At 48.0% G+C, this 27,855-nt stretch overlaps 2 protein-coding genes across 5 annotated transcripts; one reads left to right on the top strand and one right to left on the bottom strand.

Moving 5' to 3' along the window:
* Positions 1-3,758: 3,758 nt before the first annotated feature.
* On the bottom strand, positions 3,759-5,923 carry FAHD1 (fumarylacetoacetate hydrolase domain containing 1). The gene has a single exon (XM_059692695.1). The coding sequence runs from the start codon at positions 5,659-5,661 to the stop codon at positions 4,996-4,998; it is 666 nt and encodes a 221-aa protein (XP_059548678.1). The 5' UTR covers positions 5,662-5,923; the 3' UTR covers positions 3,759-4,995.
* A 112-nt stretch (positions 5,924-6,035) lies between these two features.
* Positions 6,036-26,698, top strand: HAGH (hydroxyacylglutathione hydrolase). Of its 4 annotated transcripts, none has more exons than XM_059692692.1 (10): positions 6,068-6,189; positions 6,438-6,573; positions 8,771-8,943; positions 9,472-9,536; positions 11,176-11,293; positions 12,210-12,318; positions 15,177-15,280; positions 15,616-15,717; positions 25,873-25,952; positions 26,408-26,698. In XM_059692692.1, exons 3-10 carry the CDS (start codon positions 8,839-8,841, stop codon positions 26,505-26,507), a joined length of 783 nt encoding a protein of 260 aa, XP_059548675.1. In that variant the 5' UTR covers positions 6,068-6,189; positions 6,438-6,573; positions 8,771-8,838; the 3' UTR covers positions 26,508-26,698. The 4 variants fall into 4 exon arrangements, with proteins under 4 accessions (XP_059548674.1, XP_059548675.1, XP_059548677.1 ...); XM_059692693.1 differs by having other exon boundaries at positions 6,102-6,193; XM_059692691.1 differs by lacking the exon at positions 6,438-6,573 and having other exon boundaries at positions 6,036-6,189.
* Positions 26,699-27,855: the final 1,157 nt, after the last annotated feature.

The raw sequence follows: 27,855 nt of genomic DNA, 5'->3' as shown, positions 1-27,855 counted from the left end.
TTTTTGAGAGAGAGAGAGAGAGAGAGAGAGAGAGAGAGAGAGAGAGAGAGAAAACGCACGCGCAGGGATTGAACCCACAACCTAGGTATATGCTTTGAGTGGGAATCAAACCCACAACCTTTTGGTTTATAAGACTATGTTCCAACCAACTGAGCCACCCAGAGCCAGCGCCTAAAAGGAATTCTTAAAAACTCTTGTCAAGTACAGATTACTGCAGTCAAACCTCCTTTCTCCAACACTTCCCAAATGTTTCCCGTGGCAAACAATTCAGTTCTCCAAGCTATTCACAGAAATACTAGTGGTGTCTCTGTCTAACCAAACTGACAACCCTTTCATGCTGATACTTCAGCATGACAAAAAGCTTCTCAGGCAACAAAGAAAGGAGAAAATGCTTTTGTAGGCAAAATCGATTAGCTCAATTTTAAAACATAAAGAGGCCATCAAGAATGCTAGTGTTACTAAGGGTTTAAAAGAAACAACAATCACAGGCAATTGAAGAGGTAGATAAACAGTTGATTTGAATAAATGGAAAGCAGTTAGCCAGCTTGGAGGCAGTGATATATGAACAAGCAAAGATACTACATGCTAACCTGAAAGACACTCCTGGAATGAGTGCTGAAGGTGATTCATTTAAGGCTAGTAGCGGATAGTTCAGTAAATTTAAGAAAAGTGTTTATAGATTAAACAGCACATTAGAAATGTACTGTATATAAGAAAGGTTAAAACAAAGAATCATGCTGAGGTCTGGAATGGATTATTCAATTTACATTATTTCTAATGAGGAAAAACCGATTGTTTTCGAACAAATTGCTTCTCAAACAGCCTTCTGGATGAATTAAGTTAGAGAACTGAGATACACAAACACACACACACAGGGCGGGGCAAAGTAGGTTTAGTTGTTTGTATGGGAAATAATACAATAATTAGTAATAAAACAAAAATAGTTTTGTGTACTCACAACTGTAAGCCTACTTTTGCCCACCCCATGTATGTGTGTGTGTATTTACATATATACTAATATATATGTATACACACAACCACACAAACACACACACATCTACACTAATAAAAGAGAAAAATGGTAATTGGCATACGACGATACCCTTTTCATTGGCTAATCAGGGCTATATGCAAATTAACTGCCAACTAAGATTGGCAGTTAACTGCCAACCAGATGGCGGTTAATTTGCATATGTAGGCACAATGCAGGGAGGCGAAAGGGAAAGCAGGAAGAAGCCCCCTGCCACTGACAGTGATCGGAAACCCAGGGGGAGCTAAGAGCTGGGGGGCAGGGCAAAGGCGGCCCTGGGGCCGCCTTTGCCCTGCCCCCCAGCCATGATAGGAGAATCAGGCGCCTTTTCCGCCCTGGCCAGTGATAGCAGGAAGTAGGGGTGGAGCCAGCGATGGGAGCTGGGCACGGTCAAAGCTGGCAGTCCCAGGAGCTAGGGGTCCCTTGCCTGGGCCTAAAGCGGAGCCCACGATCGCGGGGCCGCTGCAGCTGCGGGTCCCCGCTGCCCGAGCCGGATGCCTAGGCCAGAGGCGTTAGGCCTGGACAGGGGCAGAGCCTGCAACCGCGGGGAGCTGGGGGTCCCCTGCCCAGGCCTGACACCTCTGCCGGAGGCCTCAGGCCTGGTCAAGGGGCCGATCCGGTGATTGGTGATCGGACGGTGATGAGGGTCAACTCCTCTGGCCGAGGCATCAGGCCTGGGCGGGGGGCTGAGCCGGGGATTGGGGGGATATGATGGTCCCCTTGCCCAGGCCTGAAGCCTGGGTCAGAGGCGTCAGGCTTGGGCGGGGGACAGAGCCAGCAATCAGAGGGGCCTGGGGGTCCCCTGCCGAGGCCTGATGCCTGGGCCAGAGGCATCAGGCCTGGGCTGGGGGCAGAACCAGTGATGGGGGGAAATGAGGGTCCACTGCCCAGGCCTGACACCTCTGTCAGAGGCGTCAGGCCTGGGCAAGGGGCCGATCTTGCGATTGGAGGGTGATGGGGGTCAACGCCTGAGGGCTCCCAGTATGTGAGAGGGGGCAGGCTGGGCTGAGGGACACTCCCCCCCCCCCACCCAGTGCACGAATTTCGTGCACCGGGCCCCTAGTCCTATATAATAAAAGGCTAACATGCAAATCGTCCCCTTGACTGGGAGCTCAACCAGGGGGCGGGGTCAGCTGGCTAACTTCCGATGTCCCCTCTCCCTGGCCAGTGGCCAATATACCCTGATTTGGGCGGGCCAGACCCTACCTGTGCACAAATTCGTGCACAGGGCCTCTGTATACATATATATAGTTTGTTATATTAGAATTTCAACTTTTTATTAGGTTTAAATTTATGCAAAATAAAAGTTAGGGGGAAAATGTACCTTCTAGGTCAGGGGTCCTCAAACTACGGCCCGCGGGCCACATGCAAATACAAATATTGTATTTGTTCCCATTTTTTTTACTTCAAAATAAGATATGTGCACTGTGCATAGGAATTTGTTCATAGTTTTTTTCAAAACTATAGTCCAGCCCTCCAACGGTCTGAGGGACAGTGAACTGGCCCCCTGTTTAAAAAGTTTGAGGACCCCTGTTCTAGGTGCTAGGATTATTGTATTTTATCAATATCAGAATTTGTAGGAATTGGTGAGTCTCTCAGTTTTTGATTCTTGCAACCAAGGACTTTGTATGTGACACCACAATGCTGTTGTCAGCTGTTTGTGACAAAGCTAATGAACCATTGTGATGAACAATGACCTCAGGGGCAGCGTACATTTTCTGGGTGCTGGCTTATGCCACCCAAGGGAGCTATATGTGAACATGGCTCCAGCTCATATCTTTGGTTTGCTTTCAAGTCTGAATTTGATAGAACTGTCTCAGCTGAACCTTGTATCTGCTACCTGGACCAATACACTTTCAATATGAGCACACCCTCGATTCAACTCTTTTCCTTATGGGAACCTAGCCAAAGGAAATAATAAATGTGCTGATTCTGCTAGCAAATAATTAGAAACAATCTCAATGATTAAAAATGAAGGACTAACTTCAGAATCTTATGCAGTCACTTGAAAACAGTACTGCAGAAATGTGCAGACTAACATGGATAGTCACAATATATGGTGAAAAAAACTAGGTTATAAAATTGTGCGGTATGAACAAATAATAAACATTACATCTAGATTTAGAAAACTGTACACCAAATACTTAACTTTGGCTGTCTCTGAGCAGATGAAATTTTGAGTATTTGGGTTTTTTTCATAACCATATTTTCTAACTCTTCTTTAATAAACATGTATTGCTTAAGCAATTAAAAAAGAAACTTGATAAAAAGATAGCATGATATTTAATAAATCCACTTATGGTGGGAATACAGACTGGTGCAGCCACTGTGGAAAATAGTATGGAGTAAATTATACTCCATAGTAAATTATAATTTAAATGTGGGGGTTGCATAATACCTAAACATTTGAATCTTTTTATATATCTATTTAAAAGATGCATCCTGCATTCATTCAGGTTCTGGTCTTGGGATATCTGGGTTATATCTGGGCCTGTCACTCAGCTGAGTGACTGTAGAGCCAGGCTAGCTTAACCTCTAACTATATTTTCATCCCTGTATAACAGGGACAGTAGTAATACCAACATCACAGCTTTGTTGAGGGTTAAATAAAACATAGAGGGAGAAAAAAAGGAGACATATGTAATACTCTTTGTAATACTTTAAGCAATAAAAAATAAAGAAAGAAAAAAAATAAAATAAAATAAAGAAAAAAAACAAAACAAAAAAGAACATAGACAACTCTTGGCACACAGTATCTAGCAATACTAAGGCTCAGTGTTAACTATTATTAAATTAGGTGTGCGAAGCTTTCAAGGGCCAGCAGGTATCTTCTGTTTACACTATAGTAGGAGGCTCTGCCAAAGCCTAAGATGCCTCCACCAACAGTCTGATAGCTATGCCGTGCATCTTGCCTCCCCTTTTTTTGAAGAAGTGTGCAGGTTAAAGCAAAAGTAGCACCTAGGCCACTTAACTTCCCTGAAGGCTGCTTATTTCTGGTCAGGAGGTAGAGATGCTGATGAACTCCGTTAATAAAGCACAGTCTCACCAGGCCAAAGGTCAGTGTGACCAAGGTCTGAAGTACTTTAATAAGAAAGCATCCCTCCTAGCCACTATTAGGGGAAAGATTTTTAGTCCACACAACACCCAGCATATTTATTTAAAAACAGTAGTTTCAAAATTATCTTTTTTAAAAAATATATTTTTATTTTAGAGAGGGAGAGGGATAGAAACATTGATAAATTGCCTTCTGCACGCCCCCTACTGGAGACCCAGTGGGCAATCTGGGCGACAACCACTGAGCTACATCAGCCAGGCTCAAAATTCTCTCTTAAACTCAGAATCTATGAGCCAGGGTACAAACGAGTGAGGTTGTCATTCATTAACTTATTAAATAAAATTTTAAATTAAAATATGTGGAGTAGTGTTTTTCCACATTTCATAAGAATCACATGGAGTGCTGGAGATTAATTCTGTTAATACAGTGGGCCCAGTATGGGCCAGTAATTTGGAAATATTTTTTTTTTTACAGATACCTTCAGATGATTACCATGATCAAGGAAATGTGGGAAACATTCATTTGAAACATGCTTTTCAACTCCCTTTGCATATTTTAATTACTGAACTACTGATCCCAGAATGACTCACTGAAAAGTCTTTTCCAGTCCAGTTTTAGGAAAGTCTTCTGAACATTTCATGCCTCATGGGAGACATCACAAATACTTTCTTCTGTTTGTTTCCTAGAAGACAGACAGGCATTCCTTTCTCCTTTCCATTTCTGATCGGCTGTTCTAGAGCGTGTTTTTCTCGGAGTTCCTATCTTCCCTGAGTTGAGACACAGCAACCCAATCAAATCATCTTTAAAATTTGATTTCTTTTTAAAGGAGTCACTTTTAATAACCTTTGCTTGCTTCAGTCCAACTCCCTTCTCTTCTGAAACTTAAGAAATTAGGATGCTTTGTATAGACTCAATAGTCTGGCTTTTCCACCTTAAATCTCATACTGACGACCCCGTGTATGCCCGCTTGGATCTCATCGTTTACTTTAACAGGGCCAACTCCCTTCGGCGTCCCGGTCAAGATAATATCTCCTTCTTCCAAGGCCATTATCTTAGAAACGTAGCTGATGATGTAGGGGATGGTAAAGATCATGGAAGACGTCTCACCCTCCTGCCGTAGTTCTCCATTGACCTTGAGCCAGAGCTTCAGGTTGTGAGGGTCAGGGACCTTTTCTTTGGGCACAAACGCGCTGACGGGGCAGGAGGTGGTGAAGCTCTTGGCCAGGGTCCAGGGTAGCCCCTTCTTCTTGCATTCATCCTGCACGTCCCTGGCGGTCATGTCCAGGCACAGGGCATAGCCGGCCACGTAGTCCATGGCCTCGGCCTCCGGGACGGCGCGGCCTCGCTTGCCCATCACCACGCCCAGCTCGAGCTCGTGGTGCAGGTTGCGGCTGTAGGCGGGCATGAGGATGGGCGAGCCCTCGGGGACATAGGCGGTGGACGGCTTCAGGAAGAGCACGGGCTCGCTAAGCACGGCGCTCCCCATCTCCTTGGCGTGGTCCGCGTAGTTCCGGCCCACGCACACGATATTCTTACCCCACTCCCAGAAGCGGGACAGCGGCCTGGAAACCGCCATGGCTCTAGCTAGGCGCCCCTAGAGTCACGTGGATTCGGCCGGGACGGGTCCCCTGACGCCTACGGCTACCCCGAGAGGACGAACTGTCTCCGCGCGCAATCCCGTCCGCGACCGCCCGTTCGGCTCTGTGCTCCGCCGAAGTCGCGGAGCTCGGCCTCGGGTGAACCGCTGTCCAGTGGCCGCCTCTGGAGCGCTGGCCTGGTCCCCGGAAAGAACGGAGGCGCTAACGTCGCTTTTTAGCTGCAGCCGCTTCCTTGATTGTCGCCCGCGGGGAGTGGGCACGGTTTGGACGCGAGCGCTGATTGGCCGTGAGGCGGGCAGGACTGGGAATCGAGCTCTGATTGGTCGGCAAGTGGGGTGGGGGCTCGAGACAGGCACCGATTGGCCGCGACTCGCGGACCCCGTGTGTGCTGCCCGCCCACGCCTCGCACTGCCGCCCGCTCTCCGCCCCGGTCATGGTGCTGAGCCGGCTGCTCGGCCGCTGCAGTCTCACCGCACTGGGAGCCGCTTGTGTCCGCCGCGGCCTGGGTAGGTGGGTCCGGGCCGGCTGGGCCGGGGCAGGGCTGACAGCGGCAGGGGCCGGGGGCGGGGACAAGTCAGGCCCGAGGGTCCTGGCGAGTGTCATCGCCGGGAACGGCAGTTAGGCCACCTGCGCTCCCGAGGCGTCCCAGAGGCGCCGGCGGCCCGCAGCCGGGCGTTGGGCGTGGACGCAGCCCGCTGGCCCGCGCCGGTGCGGCGGCCGACGCCTGACGCCTGACGCTGTTCTTTATTGACAGAGGACTTTAACCCTCGCTGACGGCGGCGGGCAGGCCAGTTGGGTTCGAAAGCTGCACAGCAGTTGGGTCAGGCTGTGAGAGGGCAGAAGACAGAGCGGGTCGCTGATCCGCTGAGGGTGCTGAAGGCTGGTGCTAGGTAAGGAGCCGTGCTCCCGGCGCACGGGCCGGCCCCCCCGCGGTCAGCCGGCAGCCCTCACTCAGTTCCTTGGCGCTGGGCGGTGCGGGGGTTTCCCTCATATTTCCGTACCCCCACCCCACAAATCCCGTATCTCTAATGCCCGAGGGTGATGTGACTGCCGAGAGCCCCAGAAAATGTTATGTTCTAAGTAAATCACCTGAGTTTTGGTTGTCAAGTGGAACCGAGGCACGGAATCTAAAGTGATGACACAGGGGAGAGCCCTGGAGCAATGCCTGGTCCCGTGGCCGTGGGACCCTGGCCCTCCCTTGCTGTGTTTCCATCGGTGCCCCTGAAATGAGAGGCATTGCGCACCCTGGCCTCCAAGGGCCTGCTCTTCCAGCTGTCAGATCAGATGCTAACCTCTTGCTTTGTCGGAATAGTTTGGCCTTTATTTTGAAATCTCCTTTTCCTTATTTCCTGATATTTTACCTGGCTGATTAGCAGTAGGGGCGGTCTCTGGGACCTGGTTAGCAGTCACCTAACTGAAAGGAGGGCATTACCTAGGCCCGTGGTCGGCAAACTGCCGCTCGAGAGCCACATGTGGCTCTTTGGCTCCTTGTGTGTGGCTCTTCCTAAGCCTTAGGAGTACCCTAATTAAGTTAATAATGATGTACCTACCTATATAGTTTAAGTTTAAAAAATTTGGCTCCCAAAAGAAATTTCAATCATTGTACTGTTGATATTTGGCTCTGTTGACTGTTCTGTTTGCCCTTTAGGAAAACGCATCACAGTGTCAAGGCTGAGGGTTGTGTCAGGGGTCGGGCAGCTGTTGAAAGTGGGACTGTAGGGAATTGCCAGGAGTTGATGCCATGCGGAAGGACGGGTCTCATTCAAAAGAAATCAAGCCGAAACCGGTTTGGCTCAGTGGATGGAGCGTCGGCCTGCGGACTGAGGGGTCCCGGGTTCGATTCCGGTCGGGAGCATGTGCCTGGGTTGTGGGCACTTCCCCAGTGGGGGATGTGCAGGAGGCAGCTGATCGATGTTTCTAGCTCTCTGTCTCTCTCCCTTCCTCTCTGTAAAAAAAAAATCAATAAAATATATTTTAAAAAAAACAAAACAAAAGAAACCAAACAAAACATGTCTCAGGACTTGGCCCAGACCATAGGCTGCAGGTCCATACACTCTGGTTACACAAAGGTCACAGTTGCAAACCACTTCTCAGGCTGTGGTGGGCTAGGTTATATAATTTTTGGTAAAGGAATAAGGTTTCTGGTGGTGATTGGACCAGATGAATTCTTTGCTTAGAGATAATAGCATCTTCCCCAGGTTCCCTAGCACCAGTTGTAAATAACGGTCTCTTTACCTGGGCAGAGTGGATAATTTCTGGGAAATACAAAAATGGGGCCCCCCATTGGGGAGAATGCTTCCAGACTCATGGAGTTTTGTTTCTGTCCTTCTGCCCGCCTCCCACCCGCACCCGCAATACACGCACTGCCTTGTGTAGTATAGTCGTCAGGCTCAGATAACACTGGGTCTCAGATAGCTGGTGGAACATCACAAACTTGATCATACAAAAATGTTTGTTCTGCTCTGCATGAGTAGAAGGGTCTGGCAAATGCCCTGCTAGTTGTCAAAGGAAAGAAGGCATCGGATATCTGTGTGCAATCATTAAAGCGACAGTTCAGGAAATTTCCCTGGCCATGGCAGAAAAGGCTGAATCTGTTTTCGATGGCCCCTGGAGACATGGCCTGTCTGTTAGTCAGTCAGTGCTCCCTGCTTTCTGGATCCCTTTGGGGAGAGGCCCTATCCCAGCACATATCCCAGAATTTCATGGCTGCCTTCTCTCGCCTTCTGTTAAACAGTTTTAATCCCTTTTATGCTAAGGCTTAAGGGCCTCCATGAATTTTTAGATTGAATAATAGGAATTTCGTTGTTGAAAATATTCAGATCATAAATCTGAAAGAGCTGATTTCCATGAATATGAATTGTTTTCTAGATTTTCTTACTGATGTGGTTAAATGAGAATATTCTCTTCTCTTTCAAAGGAATTTAGAAAACCCGGCAGGGTGAGCCTCTGCTTGGATGTTCACTGCATGTCATTCTGGGATGTCACATCCCCAGGACGCCCCTATTGCTGCGTCATTGAGGCTTGATTTGAAGTCTCTGCCTGATGTGGCCTCACGTGAACACTGACCAAAACTGCGTTCTTCTTCAGGTCTAGCCCAGCTGGGACTCCTCCATCACACAGATTTGAGGAAGAGCTTGACCGTGGAACAGGACGCCATGAAGGTTGAGTTATTGCCTGCCCTGACCGACAACTACATGTACCTGATCATCGATGATGACACCAAGGAGGCCGCCATTGTGGACCCAGTGCAGCCCCAGAAGGTGGGAGGTGTGTCCCCGGCAAACAGTTCTTCATCCTCTGATGGGTGTGATAACCTCCGTGTTCTTGCACTTGGCTGAAGCTAACTAGAAATTAATCTATTTCTTTTTTTACAAACAATTTAACTAGTGCCCAGCCACTGTTATTGGGGCAAAGGGCCAATGAAAGGGGTGGGGGTGACCAGACTCTTTGCTGTGGAAAGATAAGGCCTGTGTCTGTTAAGTCCTTGGGCAGAGAGGTAGGAGCTGTACTTGGTATTGTCTACTCTTCCTTGAGGCTTTGTGCCCTTGACCAGAGGGGCTTGGAGAGGTCATGGGCGGGGGGCGGTGCTGAATTGCCAAGTGCATCAAGAGAGAGAAAGGCCACTGTCACCCTGCTCTACCGAAGTTAGGCCGAGTTGGCAGGGTCCGAATGGAGCCCGGCCATTCCTGGCAGACCCTGAGTTCTGGCGGGCACCCCACCTTGCGGGCTGGTGAGCCAGCGCTTGTAGTGTGATGGCGGCCTCTGTCCTGCTTCACGTTTGGTTACAGGTTGTAGAAATGGCAGAAAAGCACGGTGTGAAGCTGACTACAGTGCTCACCACCCACCACCATTGGTAAGTGCTCCCCGCCCGAGGCTGAACTTCTTCCAGGCCAGCAGAGCTGATTAGGCCTGATGGCTCCCTGCCAGGCACACCCTGAGGGTGGGGTTGGGTGGGGTTCTCACAGGCTCTCTGGGCCCTCCCGCAGCTGGCAGTCTGAGTCACTTGTGCCCCCACAGCTGTGACCACTGCAGCTGAGGGCCCGCCTCCAGTGGGGTTCTGAGGAGGCTTCGGGTGTCAGCCTCTGTGCTGCTGCCCGATCCCCTTGGTCTTCAGCCCTAGCCCCTTGGCCCTGTGATGGGGTCTGGTAACTTGGGGGTTCTGTGGGGAGATGCTTGTGCTGTGGATCCTTCTGCCATGAGACGACCTCCAGCAGTGCCTTTGAAAGCCCTTGGGCTTGTGTGATGAGATGTTGGCCTCAATGTTAGGCAAAATCTAGACTAGACATCAGTGTTTTTAAAACCAACAGCCATATTTGGAGAGGTTGTGTGTGGCCTTTTTATTTTTATATTTAAAGGCTAAATGATGAAAAAGCACCTGTGTTTGGGTTTAGGATTAGAGTTGTATGTCCAAGGTCCTTCTTTGGGATTTGTGAAACTTTTGAGGTTCTTCAAAGCTAAAAAAATAATAATAATAATGTTTATTTGGCTCTGATTCCCCACCCTCAAATAACTGCTAGACTGCAGCTAACACCTTTGAATGAATCTGTCCTCGTAGCATTGCTATTATTTCGCCTGTAGGAGCTCTGCTTCACCAGCCTCTTCTCCCAGAAATAAAATGAGGCCTTTCACTGGGAGTGGTATGCATGTGGTTTGGCCAGTTTGTTAAGTGGTGGAAATGTCTGGCTTGATATATCTAAGTTGCTGCGTCTCTGGGACATCAGGTGCTAATTACAGACGGAGTCTACAGCCCTGTCCTTGGCCTGAGCTACTTGATGCAGCCACTCTTGCTTTTGGGAAATCTGCCTGTGCTGTGCTTTGGCCTCTCGGGCCTCCATGCGGCTGCAGGAAGCACCCCGTTCCTCAGCTCTGCACAGTTTGCTTCTCCCTCCCGCACTGTTATCCCCACTTCAGGTGTCGCTTTTCCGGAGGATTTTCTCAGCACCTTACGTTTATGCCAGAACATAAACCCTGAACCGGGCCCCAAAGTGAGCTTCAGGGTGTGGCCCCTGCCTCCTCCCACTTATCGGTGGGGGTGAGCGGGTCAAGGGGTTGGCCCTGACCAGTGTGTAACAGTCCTTTGAGGGAAGAGGGGCAAAGGGCCAGCCTCCTTTTATCCTGGCCCTGCTGTTTCTGGGCCCATCAGAAGAGTCCACAGTTGAATGTGTAGTGACCAGAAAGCCCTGGCCTTGTCCTGGGACGGCTGCTCTTCAAGTGTGTTCAGGGCCCGGCTGAGCTAGCACTGGTGTAACTGACCTGCTTTTTGAAGTGCTGAGGCAGGGGCCCGGAAATGCCTGGCATGGGAATGGGGTGCCTGAGGACGTTCTTTTCAGTGGAGCCAAATGACAGACAAGAAGCCAGTTTCCTGTATTGGAAGATGCATTTCTACTTCTGAGAAGCATAACTAGGAAAATAAAAATTCTGTTTGGGCAGGGTTTACAAGCAAGCAAACCTCCTCCATGTCAGCAGTAGCCCTAGGTCTTTTCCGCTTCCAGGGACCATGCTGGCGGGAATGAGAAGCTTGTCAAGCTGGAGCCTGGACTGAAGGTGTACGGGGGCGATGACCGGATTGGGGCCCTGACTCACAAGGTCACACACCTGTCTACACTGCAGGTGAGGAGTGGACCCCAAAGGAAATGGATATCAGGCCCTAGAGCAGGGGTGGGGTGGGGGCACGGTGGGAACACTGCCTCCTCCACCTGGCTGTCCCCTTTGTTTCCCCAGGGTCCTACAGGGGCCCATAAGGGCTTAGCTGTGGAGACAGCTGACCTGTGGATGGTTGGAGGGCTCTTGGGGCTGCCCGAGCCTGGGCAGTCCCCTCTGCATCTCAGGCAAATCAGTGTGCAGATGGTGACTAGATAAGAGAAGAAGCTGCAGGGTACAGCTTAGAGCTAATGGGAAATTTAAATATGGACGCTACATGGGATCATGTGCTCATGCTGTTGCTAAAGGTCTTGGATGTGATGATAGTGAGGTTATGCAGGAGGATGCGCTTTTCTTAGTAGATGCAGCTGGAGTTTAGGGGTGATTTGTCAGGATGTGTGTGACTTGAAATGTGTGAGTGTGGGGAGCACATGCCCCAGATGTCTGCATTTGGTGATGCAGGTAAAGGTCATACAGATGTTCATCTTTATTTCAGTTTTTTGGGCGTGTGTGTGTGTGTTTGTGTGTGTGCGCGTGTGTGTATTTTTTTATGTGAAGAGGTGGGAGGAGGAGGGAGACAGAGAAGGAAAACAATAAAAGGCCAAACACCTAAGAAGCAAAACCATCTTTTCTAGCAGATGCCTAATTCAGTGGCTGATTTTGAGGGAGAAAACAAAAGAAGCCCCTTTGGTTTTGCACATCAGCAAATACCAGGTTCTAGGGTGGTCCCTGCCCCTGGGGACACACTTGAGGACTGAGTCTCATGGTCACCAGCAAGATCCATGTCTCACTGTGGAAAGCGTGGGGCCTGAGCGAGACCCATGAGACCAGCGGGCCATGTGCTTGTGAGCCCTAGGAGCACTCGCCAGCGTGTGCTTTGTTTCAGGTGGGGTCTCTCAATGTCAAGTGCCTGTCGACACCGTGTCACACTTCTGGACACATCTGCTACTTTGTGAGCAAACCCGGCAGTTCCGAGCCCTCTGCTGTGTTTACAGGTGAGGGTTCAGGTGTGTGTGCTGGGGGTTTGGTGTTCTTTGCAAAGACCCTCTTGGCACAGGAGTGGAGAAGAAGAGCATTTTCTGCCTGAAACTACACAGGGCTGAGAGGAGGACCACGGTCCTCAGGGCAGAGCCTGGGGCTCAGCTTCAAACACATGGGGGCAGACAGGCTGGGCGGATACAGGGAAGAGTGGTGCCTCCTGGTGGGGCTGGTCTTGTGCTTCCCTCTGACCACTGTCTGGTGCCCTGGGGACCAGCCTTTCCTTGAGAGACTGCCTGGTAGAGATGCAGCCTGAGCCACCACTACCTGCAGCAGCTGCCAGGTGGGCAGGGTGGGGAGCCTCAGGCCCACCTCATGTGGGCCTAACTGATGCCCTTCTGAGTGCTCACACTGCCCATCCCTCCTTGGGCTGTGAGCCGAGTACGTTTGGCAAAGTCAGTAGCCAGCCTTGGTCAGGTCTCCTACACAAAGCAATCCTGAGAGCGCCGGCCTGGCAGCCCCGACAAGCTCAGAAGGTAGTGGCTGCAGTCTGGAGGCTGTGCCCTGAGAGGTTTGTGAAGCTAGTCCCAGCACTGGGCTGAGGAAATGAAAGAATGTTGATGCTGGTTGGGAAACCGGTGGAGCAGAATGGCCACGTGACAACCAGGTTTAGGGTGGCATGAGCCAGTGGCCACAGACGAATGGTAATGGTTGAGAGTGCCCAGTGAAAAGCAGGCCTGTTGGCCGCATGGAGCCCTACTGCCACCCTAATATTTTGGTGAATGTAATAGTTTGTAGGCTCTGTGTCTTCCAGAAATATAAGCTATAATCATAATATTGTAACTACAGTGAAAGTATTTTTTAAAAATACAATGTTGAATGCAATATGGGCTCCTGGACTGGATCCTGCCATGGAAAAAGGACGTTAATGGGAAATGTGCATTGAATCGGGGTGGAGTTTTTAGTTAATAACAATGTAGGGATGCAGGCTTGTAGTTTTGACAAATACACCAGGGAAATGCCAACTGAGTCAGGGGTGCATAAGAGGCCTCTGTAGCTTTTCTACAAATCCGATATTATCCACAGATCTCAGTTTTAAAAAATATATGCAGCTGTTTTCAGTGTCTTCACTGCAGTGATGGAGGTGTGGGGCTGTGAGTCAGGTTACTAGTCCCTGGGCACATTGTGGCAGCCCCAGGCCTCATGGTGGGCTAAGTCTGACTGTGGTGTGGAATAGGTAGATTGGCCCGCATGCCACGTGTGCACTGCCCTGAAGTGGTCTCAGCTGTGTGTGTGGTGAGAGCAAAGTGTCCTCACTGAGTGGTGTAGGCCTGAGTTGAGAGGAGTGTGCCCGGTGCCTGGCCTGGCAAACCCTCAGGACATCACACTCCTGTTTCTGTTGGACATCAGTCTGCCCATCTGTGAGGCGGTAAGGAAGTGCCTGCCTCTCAAGGTTGTCAGGACGTGGGGGTGTGAATGGGCCCCTGGGGACTGCTGTTAGAAGCTGAGTCTCGCTTTGGAAGGTGCAAACACAGACCTGAACTGTGTCCTGCACAAGTTGTCACTGTTTTCTGTGTGACAGCAGCTGGCAGGGAGTACATTGTGTTATTGGTGACTTCAATAATAAAAATGTGAAAAATCCTACGGTGTCCTCAGTGGGGACTAACGGTGTGGAAATAGGACAGTCCAGCAGGGCCCTAGCTGGCCTGTGTGTGCGGCCAAGGCATCTACCGCATGCGAACGTGGGCTTATTGGTGGCCCCAGGCCTCGAGCCCAGGTCTGAGTGACCCAGGGCCACGCTCCCTCCCCCTAAGATGTAAGCAGAGGAGGTGACAGCCCATGGAAGAGTGTGGCTTTGGCCCTGCGATGTGGTGGGCAGGACTGGGCACTGACGGGCCAGGGAAGAGGCTGGCAGGTGCTGATGGGAGAGGAATGTTGCTTGATGCCGTGGGGTCGCAGGCTGTCCTCACCACAGGGGCCTGGAGAACAGATGCCTGTGGTTTCCACTTGGCACGGAACTGAGCCGAGACTCGGGGAGGGAAGCAGCAGTGCATAGAGACCTGGAGGCGTCTGCTGAAGGGACACTGTCTAAAGAACGGTGTCAGGCCCTAGCTGGTTTGGCTCAGTGGATAGAGCATCGGCCTGCGGACTGAAGGGTCTGGGTTCAATCCCAGTCAAGGGCACATGCCTGGGTTGTGGGCTCAATCCCCAATAGGGGGTGTGCAGGAGGCAGCCAATTAATGATTCTCTCTCATCATTGATGTTTCTCTGTCTCTCTCCCTTTCCCTTCCTCACTGAAATCAATAAAAATATATTTTAAAAAAGACAAAAATAAATGGAGTCAGGAAAGGATGATCTGTAGGTGGCAGGTTCAAATCTCGAGGGCTCTTGTGGGCTGTGGTCCTTGGTGAGGGTTCCCGATGAGATCATGGAAAGTGTCATAGGATGGCCCTGGCTGCCTGGGAGAAGGGAAGATACAGGCCAAGCCTGGGAAGGGGCTACTGGGCCGGTGGGGACAAGTGCTGGGTGTGGGGGTCCCGGCACTACAGCTAATAGGACTGGGCCGTGAAGCGAGGAGTCAGCATGACCCTAAGGTTGGGTTTGAGCAGCTGTTGGGAGCTGGTGGTACCAGTGAGCGAGACTTGCATGAGAAGTTTTGGGGTGGGTGGGAGCGGAGAGCTGTGGGTTGTCTTTGGGCTCTGTCGGGTATCTAGGTGGAGGACACATCTGTGCTGGGCCCCAGTCAGCTCAGGGGACAAAGTGGAGCTTAGCCCATGGACAGCAGGTGGTCAGCATTGCCCAGTGGTGGACCATCAGCCTCCCAAGGGGGTGTGTCCTACTGGTGGCCTCACCCTCCATGGCTGTCCTCTTTCAGGTGACACCTTGTTTGTGGCTGGCTGCGGGAAGTTCTTTGAAGGGACAGCGGATGAGATGTACAGAGCCCTGATCGAGGTCCTGGGCCGGCTCCCTCCGGACACAGTAGGCAGAGCCCCTGCCACGTTCCCTGGCTGTTGGTGTGAGGACAGGCCTGCTCCCACTCTGTCCTCTGACCTCCTGTCCTGCACCCCCTCTCGCCCCCTGTGGCTACCCCTGCGTGTGAGGAAGAGTGGGAGGGCCGGGGCATTTCCCTGAGACCGTGGGTTTTCTCTAAACGTAGTTTTTATTGTTGCTTCACATACTCGCAAGAAGTGTCTATCCTAAGGCACGCTCCCTGGTGTCACTGGCCCAGCACAGGGCCCTTGAGGCCCATCTCTGAGAGGTTGAGGGGGATTAATGAGTCTCTCCAGAGCCCCTGGGTTTGGCTTTTTCCTCAGAGAGTGTACTGTGGCCACGAATATACCATCAACAACCTCAAGTTCGCTCGCCATGTGGAGCCCAGCAACACCGCCATTCAGGAGAAACTGGCCTGGGCCAAGGTGAGTGGGATATGCTGTGGGCACATCCTGTGTCAGTCGCTGTGAAGGGACTTCCTGGGACTGTGTAGGGCCCGGCTTGCTGGCACTCAAGGCATCATCTCCAGAGCGGGCAGCCAGTGCTCCTCAGGGCCAAGAACAAGTGGGGCCTCAGGCCAGTGGTCGGCAGACTGCAGCTCGCGAGCCACATGCGGCTCTTTGGCCCCTTGACTGTGGCTCTTTCACAAAATACCGACTTTTGCGCATGGCCCACAGTTTCAATCGCATTGTACATGTGCGCCCGCACGTGGTATTTTGTGGAAGAGCCACACTCAAGGGGTCAAAGAGCCACATGTGGCTCGTGAGCCGCAGTTTGCTGACCACTGCGCCCACCCAGCTTTGTGCAGGAACCAGGTGGCTTGTCAGGTCCTTTCTGACTCAGTGGGTCTGGGCTGGACCTGGGCGTCTGTGTTTCCACAGCAGCCTAAGTGCCAGATCCCCGCCCACTTCCCATGTCCTGGGCAGCAGGTAGGACTGTGTGGCAGCTGTTCGCTCTGGAGGCTGTTTGACTGAAAGGCATTTATTTCAACTATGGCTCCAAACTTGCTCCTTGGCTCAGCCCAGGGGTTGGCTTATGGTCCTGGACTTCTGGGGGATTTGGAAACACAGCTACAGATGTTCTGGGTAGGCAGAGGGTGCCCACTGCAGTCACCGAGGAAACGTACACACTGGGAAGGGAAGCCTCAGGTATAGGGGAGCTCCTTTTGCTGAGTTCAGTGAGTAAAGCTACCTCTCACAGTTTTTTGTTTTGTTTTTTAATAAATAACCTGGTTTTGTTAAGCAACTTTATCAATTTGGGTGGGGGGTAGGCTTATAATACCTATAAATATTTAAGTATGCCCTAGATGGTTTGGCTCAGTGGATAGAACATCGGCCTGCAGACTGAAGGGTCCCGGATTTGATTCTGGTCAAAGGCACATGCCCGGGTTGCAGGCTTGATCCCCAGTGTAGAGCATGCAGGAGGCAGCTGATCAATGATTCGCTCTCATCATTGATGTTTCTGTCTCTCTTCCTCTCTGAAATCAATAAAAATACATATTTTTAAATTTAAATACTTTCTTAAACAGTTGATAAATATCTCATTTTTTTTTACACTGCATATGTATGAATACTTTTCTTAATATAAAAAACTATCCTGGCCATAGCTGGTTTGGCTCAGTGGATAGAGTGCCTGTGGACTGAAGGGTCCTGGGTTTGATTCTGGTCAAGGGCACATGCCCGGGTTGTGGGCTCGATCCCCAGTAGGGAGCGTGCAGGAGGCAGCTGATCAATGATTCTTTCTCATTGACGTTTCTCTCTCTCTCTCCTTTCCTCTCTGAAATCAATAAAGATATATTTTTTAAAAAACAAAAAGCAAAAAATACTCATCCTAGCCCTAGCCGGTTTGGCTCAGTGGATAGAGTGTCAGCCTGTGGACTGAAGGGTCCTGGGTTCGATTTTGATCAAGGACAAGTACCTCAGTATTAAGCTTCTTTCTGGCTCTGGTGGGGGCATGTGGGAGGCAATCAATCAATGTGTCTATCTTGCATCAGTGTTTCTCTCTGTCTCTCCCTATCCCTTCCCCTCTCTCTAAAAATCAATGGAAAAAATATCCTTGGGTAAAGATTCAAAATAATAAATAAATAAATAAAATAAAAAACTTATCCTGTATTTATCCTATACATAATTGCTTTGTGGGTTTCTTTTCACTTAATACTGGGTCTCGGTACTCTTTCCATATCAGTTCATACAGATTGAACTCATTCTTTTCATGGTTATCTGCTTTTTTAAAAGTAAATTTTATTAAGGGTAATTTACATACAGTGAAAAGTACCCAAGTGAGCATTGTATAGTTGGATGAATTTTGACAATACATGCGTCTGTGTAACCCGCAACACAATCATAATACAAGACGTTTACACTACCCCCAAAAGTTCCCTTGCTCCTTCCCACTCAGTTTCCCAACTACTGGTCTGCTTTGTCACTATGGATTTTTCTTTCCTAGACTTTCATATAACTCTGATGTCTCTGGCTCTTTTCCTCAACATGATGTTTTTAGGATTCATTCTTGTTTTATTTCTAAATAGCATCTCATATGTATATGCTATCGTTTGTTTACCCACTCATCTCTGGATGGACACGTGGGTTGGTTCCAGTGTTTTAGTATTATAAATAAAGTTGCTATGAACGTTTGTGTACAAGTCTTTGTGTGAACACGCTTTCTGCTTGTGGGAACATGCCTAAGAGTAAAATTGCTGGGTTGTATGGTAAGTGTATAACTTTTCAGAAACTACCGAACTGTTTTCCATTTGGTTTTACCATTTTGCATTCCCAATAGTAATGCATAAAAGTTGCAGTTGCTCCATATGCTCACAAACGCTTTGTGTTGTTGATATTTTAAATTTTAGCCATTCTAATAGGTGAGTAGTGGTATATCCTTGTGATTTTAAAATTTACATTACTCTGGTGTAAATTGAGTGTCTTTTCATGTGCTTATTGGTCTTTTATACATCTTTTTGTGTGAAGTATAAGTTCAGATCTTTTGTCCAGTTAAAAAATTGGGTTGTCTTCTTACTGAGTTGTAAGAATTTCTTGTATATTCTGGAAACAAGTGTTTTTCATACATAGATCTCAAATATTTTCCCCCAGTTTGTGGCTTGCCTTTCCATTTTATTTTATATGTGTGTGTTTTGGTTTTTTTTATTGATTTCAGAGAGAGGAAGGGAGAAGGGGAAAGAGATAGAAACATCAATGATGAGAGAGAATCACTGATTGTCTGCCTTCTGCATGGATGTGCCCTGACCAGGAATCAAACCATGACCTCCTGGTTATGGGTCCATGCTCAACCACTGAGCCAAAACAGCCAAGTGCCTTTCCATTTTCTTAACAGTATCTTTTAAAGAATAAAAGTTACCCTAACTGGTTTGGCTCAGTGGATAGAGAGTCGGCCTGCGGACTGAAGGGTCCCAGGTTTGATTCTGGTCAAGGGCACATGCCCAGGTTGTGGGCTTGATCCCCAGTAGGGGGCATGCGGGAGAATTCTCTCTCTCATCATTGATGTTTCTATCTCTCTCTCCCTCTCCCTTCCTCTCTGAAATCAATAAAAAATATATTTAAAGAATGAAAGTTTATACTTTTGGTGAAGCTCAGTTTATTAATTTTTTATGCTTTTTGTGTCCTACCTAAAAAATCTTTGCATACCCCTACATATATTCAGATAAATTTATATTTAAATCAGTGATCCATTTCAAGTTAATGTTTGTTTATGGTGTAAGGTAAGGATAGAAGTTCACTTTTTTGCATATTGATATTCAGTTATTCAGTACCATTTGTTGAAAAGACTGTCCTTTCCTCAGTGGATTATCTTGGCATCTTTGCTGAATAAAATGGACCCTGTAGGAATCTACTTCTGGATTCTATTCTGTTCCATTGATCAGACTTATCCTTGTATCAATAATACTGTCTTAATTACTATAGCTCATGGTAAGTCTGAGAATTGGGTAGTATAAGTCCTCTAACTTTATTCTTTTTTAAAATGGGTTTTGGCCCAGCTGGTATGGCTCAGTGGTTGAGCATCAACCCATTAACCAAGAGGTCCCAGGTTCAATTCCCAGTCAGGGCATATGCCCACGTTTCAGTCTCGAGCCCCAGTATAGTAGGCAGCTGATTGATGCCTCTCTCATTGATGTTTCTTTCTTTTTTTAATATATATTTTATTGATTTCAGAGAGGGAGAGAGAGAAACATTAATGATGAGAAAGAATCCTATCGATCAGCTGCCCCCTGCATGCTCCACGCTGGGGACTGAGCCCACAACTTGGGCATGTGCCCTGACCGGAATCGAACCTGGGACCCTTCAGTCCACAGGCTGACACTCTATCCACTGAGCCACACCGACCTGGCTCTCATCCATGTTTCTATCTCTATCCCTCTCCCTTCCTCTCTGAAATCAATAAAAATATTTAAAAGTTTTTGAAAAATGGGTTTTGACTCTTTTAAGCCTTTTGCATTTTTGTGTGAATTTTAGGATCATCTTTTAATTTCTACAAAAATGTCAGCTTGGTTTTTGATTGGGATTGTGTTGTAACAAAAGATTTAGAGAGAATTGATATCTTAACAATATTGAGTCTTTCCATGAACATGATATAGCTTTCCGTTTATTGAGGTCCTTTAGTTTTTCTCAACAATATTTTGTAATTTTCTGTGTTAAAGGTCTTCCCATATTGTTAAATGTATCCCTAAGTACTTCATGTTTTTGGATTTTATTGTAAATGATTATTTGTTGATAGTCTTTAGAAATACAGTTGATTTTTGTATTTGGACCTCATATCCTTTGGATTTTGCTAAACTCACTTATTCTAGCATCTCTTCTTTAGACAATCATGTCATCAACTAATAGAGACAGTTTTATTTCTTTCTAATCTATATGCTTTTTATTGTTTTCTTGCTTTATTGCACTGGCTAAGATCTCCAGTACAGTGTTAAACAGAAGTGGTGAGAGTGGACATATTTGGCTTGTTCCTAGTCTTAAGGACAAAGCATTCAGTCTTTCACCATTAAGTACAAAATTAGCTATGGTTTTTTTGTTTGTTTTTTAAAAAATATATTTGTATTGATTTGAGAGAGAGGAAGAGAGAGGGATATAGAGATAGAAACATCAATGAGAGAGAAACATTGATCAGCTGCCCCCTGCATGCCTCCTACTGGGGATTGAGCCCACAACCCAGGCATATGCCTGACCATTGAACTCCTGGTTCATGGGCTGATGCTCAACCATTGAGCCATATTGGCTGGGCAACTGTGGGTTTTTCATAAATCCTCTTTATTAGGCTGATGAAGTTTACTTATATTCCTGGTTTTCTGAGAGTTTCTACCATGAGTTAATGTTTAAGTTTATCATATGGTTTTTCTTCATTTATTACATAGTCAAGTTTTTTTCTTTCTTTTACTCTGTAACTATGATGAAGTACATGAATTGGTTCCAAATGTAAAACCAATCTTGCTTTCTGGATAAACCTTAGTCATAAATAGCCTATTATTCTTTTCACTAGAGGCCCAGTGCACAAAATTCATGCACAGAGATGGGGGGGTTTCTCCCTCAGCCCAGCCTGCACCCTCTCCAATCTCGGACATCCCTCTCACAATCCAGGACTGCTGGCTCCTAACCACTCGCCTGCCTGATTGCCCCTAACCACTCTGCCTGCCAGTCTGATAGCCCCCTAACCACTCCCCTGCCGGCCTGATGGATGCCTAACTGCTCCCCTGCTGGCATGATCATCCCCCACTGCCCTCCCCTGCCGGCCTGATCGCCTCCAACTGCCCTCCCCTGCCATCTCGATCGCCCCCAATTGCCTTCCCCTGTGGAGCTGAGGGGACTGGGGGACTCTGGCTGGATGAGGCAGGGCTGAGGGGACTGGGGGACTCTGGCTGGATGAGGCGCAGCACCTGCTGCCCCCAGGCGGGGCTGAGGAGACTGGGCGTTGCCATCTTGTGGCTGTGGGTGCCGCCATCTTGTGAGGGCATGGCAGTCAATTAGCATATTCCCTCTTTATTAGGTAGGATATGTTGCTAGAGTCTATTTTTCTGTGTTCATAAGAGATATCGGTCTGTAGTTTTATTTTCTTAACATTTTTTCTGGTTTTAATAGGGTAATGCTGGCCTCATAAAATGCAAAAGTGCTTTCTCCTCCTAGTTTCTGGTTTTCCTATAATTGTTATTTCTTTCTTTAATGTTTGTTAGAATTCACCAATGAAGCCAGGTGGATATTGAATTCTTTTTGTAGGAAAGATTTTTTGTTCTGAATTAATTTATTTGTGTAGGGCTATTCAATTTTAGTATCTTCTTGAGTTAGTTTTATTGGCAACTTGTCTCTTTCAAGGAATTTGTCATTTCATTAAGGTTTTTAAATTTGTTACAGAGTTTTAATACTGTTCCTTTTTTAATACCAAGTTTATTGAGGTTTAGTTAACATGTAATAAACTGCATCAGTTTAAAGTGAAGAACTGAGCGATATTTGACAGATGTTTATACCAGTGAAATGTCTACAACTACAGTTAAGACATAAAACATTTCCATCACCCCCAGTCTTCCTCATGCCTCTTTTTTACTGCCTGGCTCCAGAGGACTGCTGATTGATTGCATGCCACTAGTCAAACTCACGGCTGGCGGGCTGCATGCCTCAGGTTTGACATGCTTGCACTAGAGGTTAGTTTGCATTTTCTAGTATTTTATATAAATGAAACTATACAGTATGTACTCTTCTTTTTTTCCCCACTAAGTAGAATGATTTTAGGATTCATTCATGTTGCTGCATGTATCAGTTGTTCATTCCTTTTTACTGCTAAATGGTATCCCATTGTTTGGATATGCCACATTTTGTTGATCCATTCATCTCTTGATAGACATTTGTGTTGTTTCTAGTAATAAAGCTGCTATGAACACTTGTGTATAAGTCTTTGTGTGATATATGTTTTAATTTCTCCTGAGTAAATACCTATGAGTGGAATGGCTGGGTTGTATTAGGTATATGTTTGACTTGTAAAGAAACTGCCAAACTATTTTCCTAAGTGTTTGTATTATTTTACAATACCAGCAAATTATGAGAGTTCCAGTTGTTTCACATCCTCACCAACATTGATATTGTCAGTCTTCTTTAATTTTAATAATTTTAATGGGTATGTAGTGGTGTTTCACTGTGGTTTTAAGTTGCATTTACCAATTACTGGCCATTTTGTGAAGTGTTTGTTCAAATCTTCTTGCCCATTCAAAACATTGGGTTGTTTTCTTATTGAATAACTAGAGGCCCGGTGCATGAAATTTGTGCACAGGGAGTGGGGTGTCCCTCAGCCCGGCCTGCACCCTGTTGCAATCTGGGACCCTTCAGGTAGGGTCCCTAGGCCTGGCCGGCGATCAGGGTCTATCGGGGCTTTCCTTTCCCCAGCTGCTGCCACTATTTGCCATGTGTGTGGCGCTGTCCTCCCCTCCCCCACCACTAGTTGCCTCCCTCTGCGGGCAATAGGCGTGGGGTGTGACCGCTTGGCTGATCTGGGCCTCCCTTTGTGGGGCAATCGCTGGCCGGTCCCACACACCCGCCACAGTGTCACTGGCCGGTGGCCTGGACCTCCCTCTGAGGGGCGATTGTGGGGTGATGGCCATCTTGGCTGGCCTGGTGCCAGTGCGTGTCATAGCATGGTCATCCGAATGGTCATTGTGCTGTTCAGTCATTCAGTCGATTTGCATATTACACTTTTATTATTACAGATAAGAGGATTTTTAAAAAATGGATACAAGTCCTTTTTCAAATATATGTATGGTGAATAGTTTCTCTCATACTGTGGCTTGCCTTTTATTTTCTCAATAGTGTCTTTTGATGAAGTCCAGCATATTAATTTTCTTATATTTGTTATATTTTCTTATGGTTTATACTTTTTTGTTTCCTAAGAAATCTTTGCTTTTCCCAAGGTCAAAAATTTTCTCCTATGTTTCCTTTTGGAATTTTTATAGTTTTAGCTTTTATTTTGAGATTAGTTTGAGCCCTTCCAACCCATATCTGTTGGCTCTGTGATATCCCTTCTTTCATTTCTGATGTTGGTAATTTGTGTTCTTTTTCTTCATCATTCTTATCAATTTTCTTGATTTTTTAAAAAGAACAACTTTTGCCTTAATTTTCCTTGCTTGGTTTTTCCATTGCACAGATTTCTGCTGTTATCTTTTTAAACTCCTTCCATTTACTTACTACGGATTTACTTCTTTTATAGATTCTTAATACGGAACCTGAGTTCATTGATTTTAGACTTTTCTTTTTTTCTAATATAAGCACTTAAAGCTAAAAACTTACTTTCAGGAACTGCTTTAACATTATCCCATACGTTTTCAAATGTTATATTTTCATTATCTTCAACTTGAAATATTTAAAAAATATCTCTTGTGAGTTCTTCTTTGACACATGGGTTATATCAAACTGTGTTAAACTTTTTTTGCCTTTTAAACATTTTATTATGAGAACTTTCACACATATAAAAACATTCATATACCTAACACCTACTCTCTTCTAACATTATTTTATTGTATGTATTTTACCACTGTCTACCCATCCATCTTACTTTCAAATATACTAATGTGTGAATGCCACTTCTATATCATTTTACCAATCTCATTCGAGAGGACATTTAGCGTTTCCAGCGTGCTCTTGCGAACGGTGCTGCAGTGTTTACACTGCATCCTTCCTGCTTCTGTAGGAAAATCGCTGCACATTGACACTCACTTTAACAGATAATCTAAGAGGTTAGGACAGTTTACACTTCCCCAACTATACATGTACGAACCTGTTTTAAAATTATCCTTAGAAGAGTTAACTTGTTTTCTTCCCTCATAGGAAATAGAATAAGATTTATTAGAAGTGAATACAGGAGCACAGGGAATATTATAAAACCTTCTAAGCTTGTTTTCAGGGACAGGGAAAGAACAGAGATTAGCAATAAACCTTCATCTTGACCTCCTGCCCCATCCCGACTCAACACACCTCCCATGGTTGAAGGATTACTTCTTTTTTTAAAAAAACAAAACAAAAAACAAAATAGCTTTATTGAAGTATAATCAACCAACCACATAATTTCCACTTAGTGTGAACAGTTCGGTGGTTTTCCATATATTCAAGAGTTGTACAATCATCACCACAATGAATGTTAGAGCATTTTCATCACCTCAAAAGGAATGTCATACCTACTAGCAGTCACTATTGCCCTATATCCTCTCTTCTCGGGCCTTGGCACCACTCACTTCTGTTTCTATGGGCATCAATGGGATCGCGCACTATGGGCTTCTCTCACTTGGCCCAATGTGCGGCATGTTCCAGCTCCATTTCTTTTTATGGCTGCAAAATACCTCGCGGTATGGCTGGCTGTAGTTAGTGTTCCTCTTACATGTCTTTAACCCACTGTGAGCACCTCCCTGTGCAGGCACCGGGCAAAGGGACACGAAGGAAGTCAGGCAGCCTTTGCCCTGGAGGAGATACGATAGCCCCTAGCGCCCCCCCCACACACACACACACACACACTGGTGTAGGGCCCACCCTGACACCTGCTGAGAGGGATGCAAAGGAAGCGCAGGCAGGAGAGAGAGGACTTTTGATGATGAAGGATTACTGTTTGATGCCAGTGATCACAGTGTGGGGGTGGTAAGATCCAGACTCTCAGGTTAGAGGGCCCTGAATGGTCAGGAAGCCTGGGCTTGGGTGTCTGCAACTATGGCGTGACCCTCCAGGTTAGCTGGGCAGAGGGCAGGGCTGGCTAGGAGGGTGGAGACCCCGGCTCTCAATCCTGACCTTCTTGTGGAGTTTCTATAGAAGCTAACAGTTGGCCAAACGGCCCAATTTGCATCTTCTCTCTGTCTGCCTTGGTCAGTGTCGATCAGGGGCAAGACCATCCTGACTGGAGGTGACAGGGTGCCTGCCGAGGGCTCTTCCAGGGTGCTTTTCCCTAGGGCAGTGGTTCTCAACCTTCCTTACGCCGCGACCCTTTAACACAGTTCCTCATGTTGTGGTGACCCCCAACCATAAAATCATTTTCATTGCTACTTCATAACTGTAATTTTGTTACTGTTTTGAATCGTAATGTAAATATCTGATATGCTATATGTGTTTTCCGATGGTCGCGACCCACAGGTTGAAAACCGCTGCCCTAGGGGAAGCCTGAATACCCTACATGAGAACTCACCACCCTGTAGCGGGGGCTGTCGTGCCAGGGGAGGGACCCTGGGCATCTGACTTCTTGCTGTTCTTCCCAGTAAAGAGCTGTACACAAGCCGTGCACTTGCCTTGGGTGTGGGGTGGTGGGTGTTTTCTTCTTTTCATGTTTTCTGCATTTTGGCTGGTTATTACTTCTGTAATGTGGAACATAAACGTCATATTAATAAAGGAAAGCTCCATGTCCCCCTGCCCCTCCCGCTCCAGGACAGCAAAGGAGGACGGGTTGTGACCGCTGCAGTACTCTTATCCCCCCTCCATGAGCAGGAAGGTGTCCGACCCGACACTGCCGACTGCTCACTTTGCCTTCTCAGCCAGGTGTTTTAAGATCAGTAGACGGTATTTTGAAATGAAGATCTTTAGAAGTTTGTGTAGTAAAGTGATGTGTTTCCTTTGCAGGAGAAGTACAGTATTGGGGAGCCCACAGTGCCGTCCACCATTGCAGAGGAGTTCACCTATAACCCGTTCATGAGAGTGAGGTGAGGGTGCGAGCAGGTGGGCGCAGGCAGGGCCCACCTGGCCTCGGGCGTCCTGGCCTCTGCTTCACTCAAGCTCTGTGTCCACTCACTGAAACTCCTGAAGACCCCAAATGGCGGCCTGCCCAGAAATCTGGATTAAGTATAGCCACAGAGCAGACACATTTCCTAAAGGCGGTGGGGACACTGCTTGGCGCCCTGGCAAGGGCGTGGGTCTTTTCAGACCCGAGTCGGGATCTGTAGGTGGGCGGGTGCGTTCTCCAGCCTCGTGGTGCCAGGCACTGCCAGACGCCAGCATGGGATTGACGTTCCTGCCCTCTGGGTCGCCAGCAGGACGGGCTTGGCCAGCACACCATCCACAGAAACACCCAAGTTGGCCCTGGGCTATTCCCCGGTGTCCTGGGAGGGGTTTGTGAGCGGGGCAAGACAGCCTGCATCCTGGCACTCGGCTTCTGCAGGGAGAAGACTGTGCAGCAGCACGCGGGCGAGACGGACCCTGTCACCACCATGAGGGCCATCCGCAAAGAGAAGGACAGTTTCAAGGTGCCCCGGGACTGAGGCCTGGGGTGCCCATGGCTGCTGCATCCAGTATTCAGATGTTTTAGGTGAACTTCCTGCCGGGAGTGTAGGAAATTCAGTCTTGGTTTAATTTAAATTAATTGTAAAGCCCTTTGCTTGTGTTATCAAATGTTTTAATGCGTATTTACCAGAGAATTTAGAAAATTTTTATTCCCAAAGTTCTGCTTGCAGACTGTGTTCTCTGGCTTTTTTGTGGGGCCCCTGCATGACACCCCAATAAGAGCTGTCCCTCTTTCTCCTGCCAAGGCCAGCAGCCCCGTGCTCACCAGAACAGAGCCCCTAGAAGGGGGTGCGCTCTCCTCTTTGTCCTGGCACCACAAGAAGGAGCTGCTGGCACGCCCATTCCTCTTCCTCTCCCCCAGCTACTTCTAGAGGAAGTCATTCTCTCAAGGATCCTGTGTCATCTTCACAAAATGGTTTTTGTGTCGATGTAGTCAGGCCCTGAGGACCTCCCTGGGCTGGGTCACTGGTGCTGTGAGGCCAGAGGCGGGGGCCAGGCCTGCGGGAGTCAGGTTGGGAACCTCTGCACGCGGTGCTCACAGAGGTTCACACTTTGCACACCCCATCCCTGCAAAGGCGGGCCTGGCCTGGAATGTTCCCAGGGACCAGAGTGGGCAGAGAAGCTGGCAGGAGGGGCTCCAGGACACCGTCTGCGTTGGACCCTCCAGGTGCCCCTGAGGCTGTAGGACACGATGGCCAGCACGTGCAGCTTTGCTCAGGTCTGGCCCACGCAGGCCGGGCCGGGAGGGGTGTCCGTGTCCTTCCTCCCAGCGGCAGCGGCAGAGGCTGAGGCTGAGCTCTCTGTGAAGGCGTCCCTGCTCAAACGCTGTACCCTCTGCTTTTGCCTGAGGAAACTCGAACTGCGGCTGTCCTGGGAAGCCACCATGCTCGGGGTGGCTCCTTAGCTGCAGTGTCAGGCTAGGCCTAGGCCCTGGGCACACTGGGTAGGCTCTTGCAGTGAGTCCCAATCCCAGGCCGAGCGGGCGGGCTGTCCGAGCGAGGAACAGGTGGAGGCAGCTACGGGGTGTGGTGGCATTCAGGGTTTCGGTGGTAGGAAGAAGGGGTGTTTGTTCCCAACTAACACTTTTCTGGATTTGGAAGTTTTCTTCTGTGTTTGACATTTTCAGTTTGGCCTCCATCTATTACAAAAGAACAGTGCCAGGCGCCGGGTCTCTGAAGGCTCTGCTCGCTGAGCCTGTCACTGCAGCTTCTGGCCAGTCTTTGCTCTTGTGATGACACTCACACAGCGCGTGTGCCACAGCTTCTGCTGATGTCAGCTCTACTGCTCCTCCCAGACAGGTCATGGCAAAGCATGACTGTCCATTGC

This window comes from Myotis daubentonii, chromosome 4 (genome assembly GCF_963259705.1).
Source record: "Myotis daubentonii chromosome 4, mMyoDau2.1, whole genome shotgun sequence".
Lineage (NCBI taxonomy): Eukaryota > Metazoa > Chordata > Mammalia > Chiroptera > Vespertilionidae > Myotis > Myotis daubentonii.
This window is presented reverse-complemented; position numbering and strand designations above follow the sequence as displayed.

Excerpts from the sequence above, each read along its gene's own strand:
- HAGH (XM_059692691.1), top strand. The coding sequence starts at position 6,117 with ATGGTGCTGAGCCGGCTGCTCGGCCGCTGCAGTCTCACCGCACTGGGA. Across the intron at positions 8,944-9,471 it reads ACCCAGTGCAGCCCCAGAAG|GTTGTAGAAATGGCAGAAAA; the intron begins GTGGGAGGTGTG and ends GTTTGGTTACAG. Across the intron at positions 9,537-11,175 it reads CTCACCACCCACCACCATTG|GGACCATGCTGGCGGGAATG; the intron begins GTAAGTGCTCCC and ends TTCCGCTTCCAG.
- FAHD1 (XM_059692695.1), bottom strand. The coding sequence starts at position 5,661 with ATGGCGGTTTCCAGGCCGCTGTCCCGCTTCTGGGAGTGGGGTAAGAAT.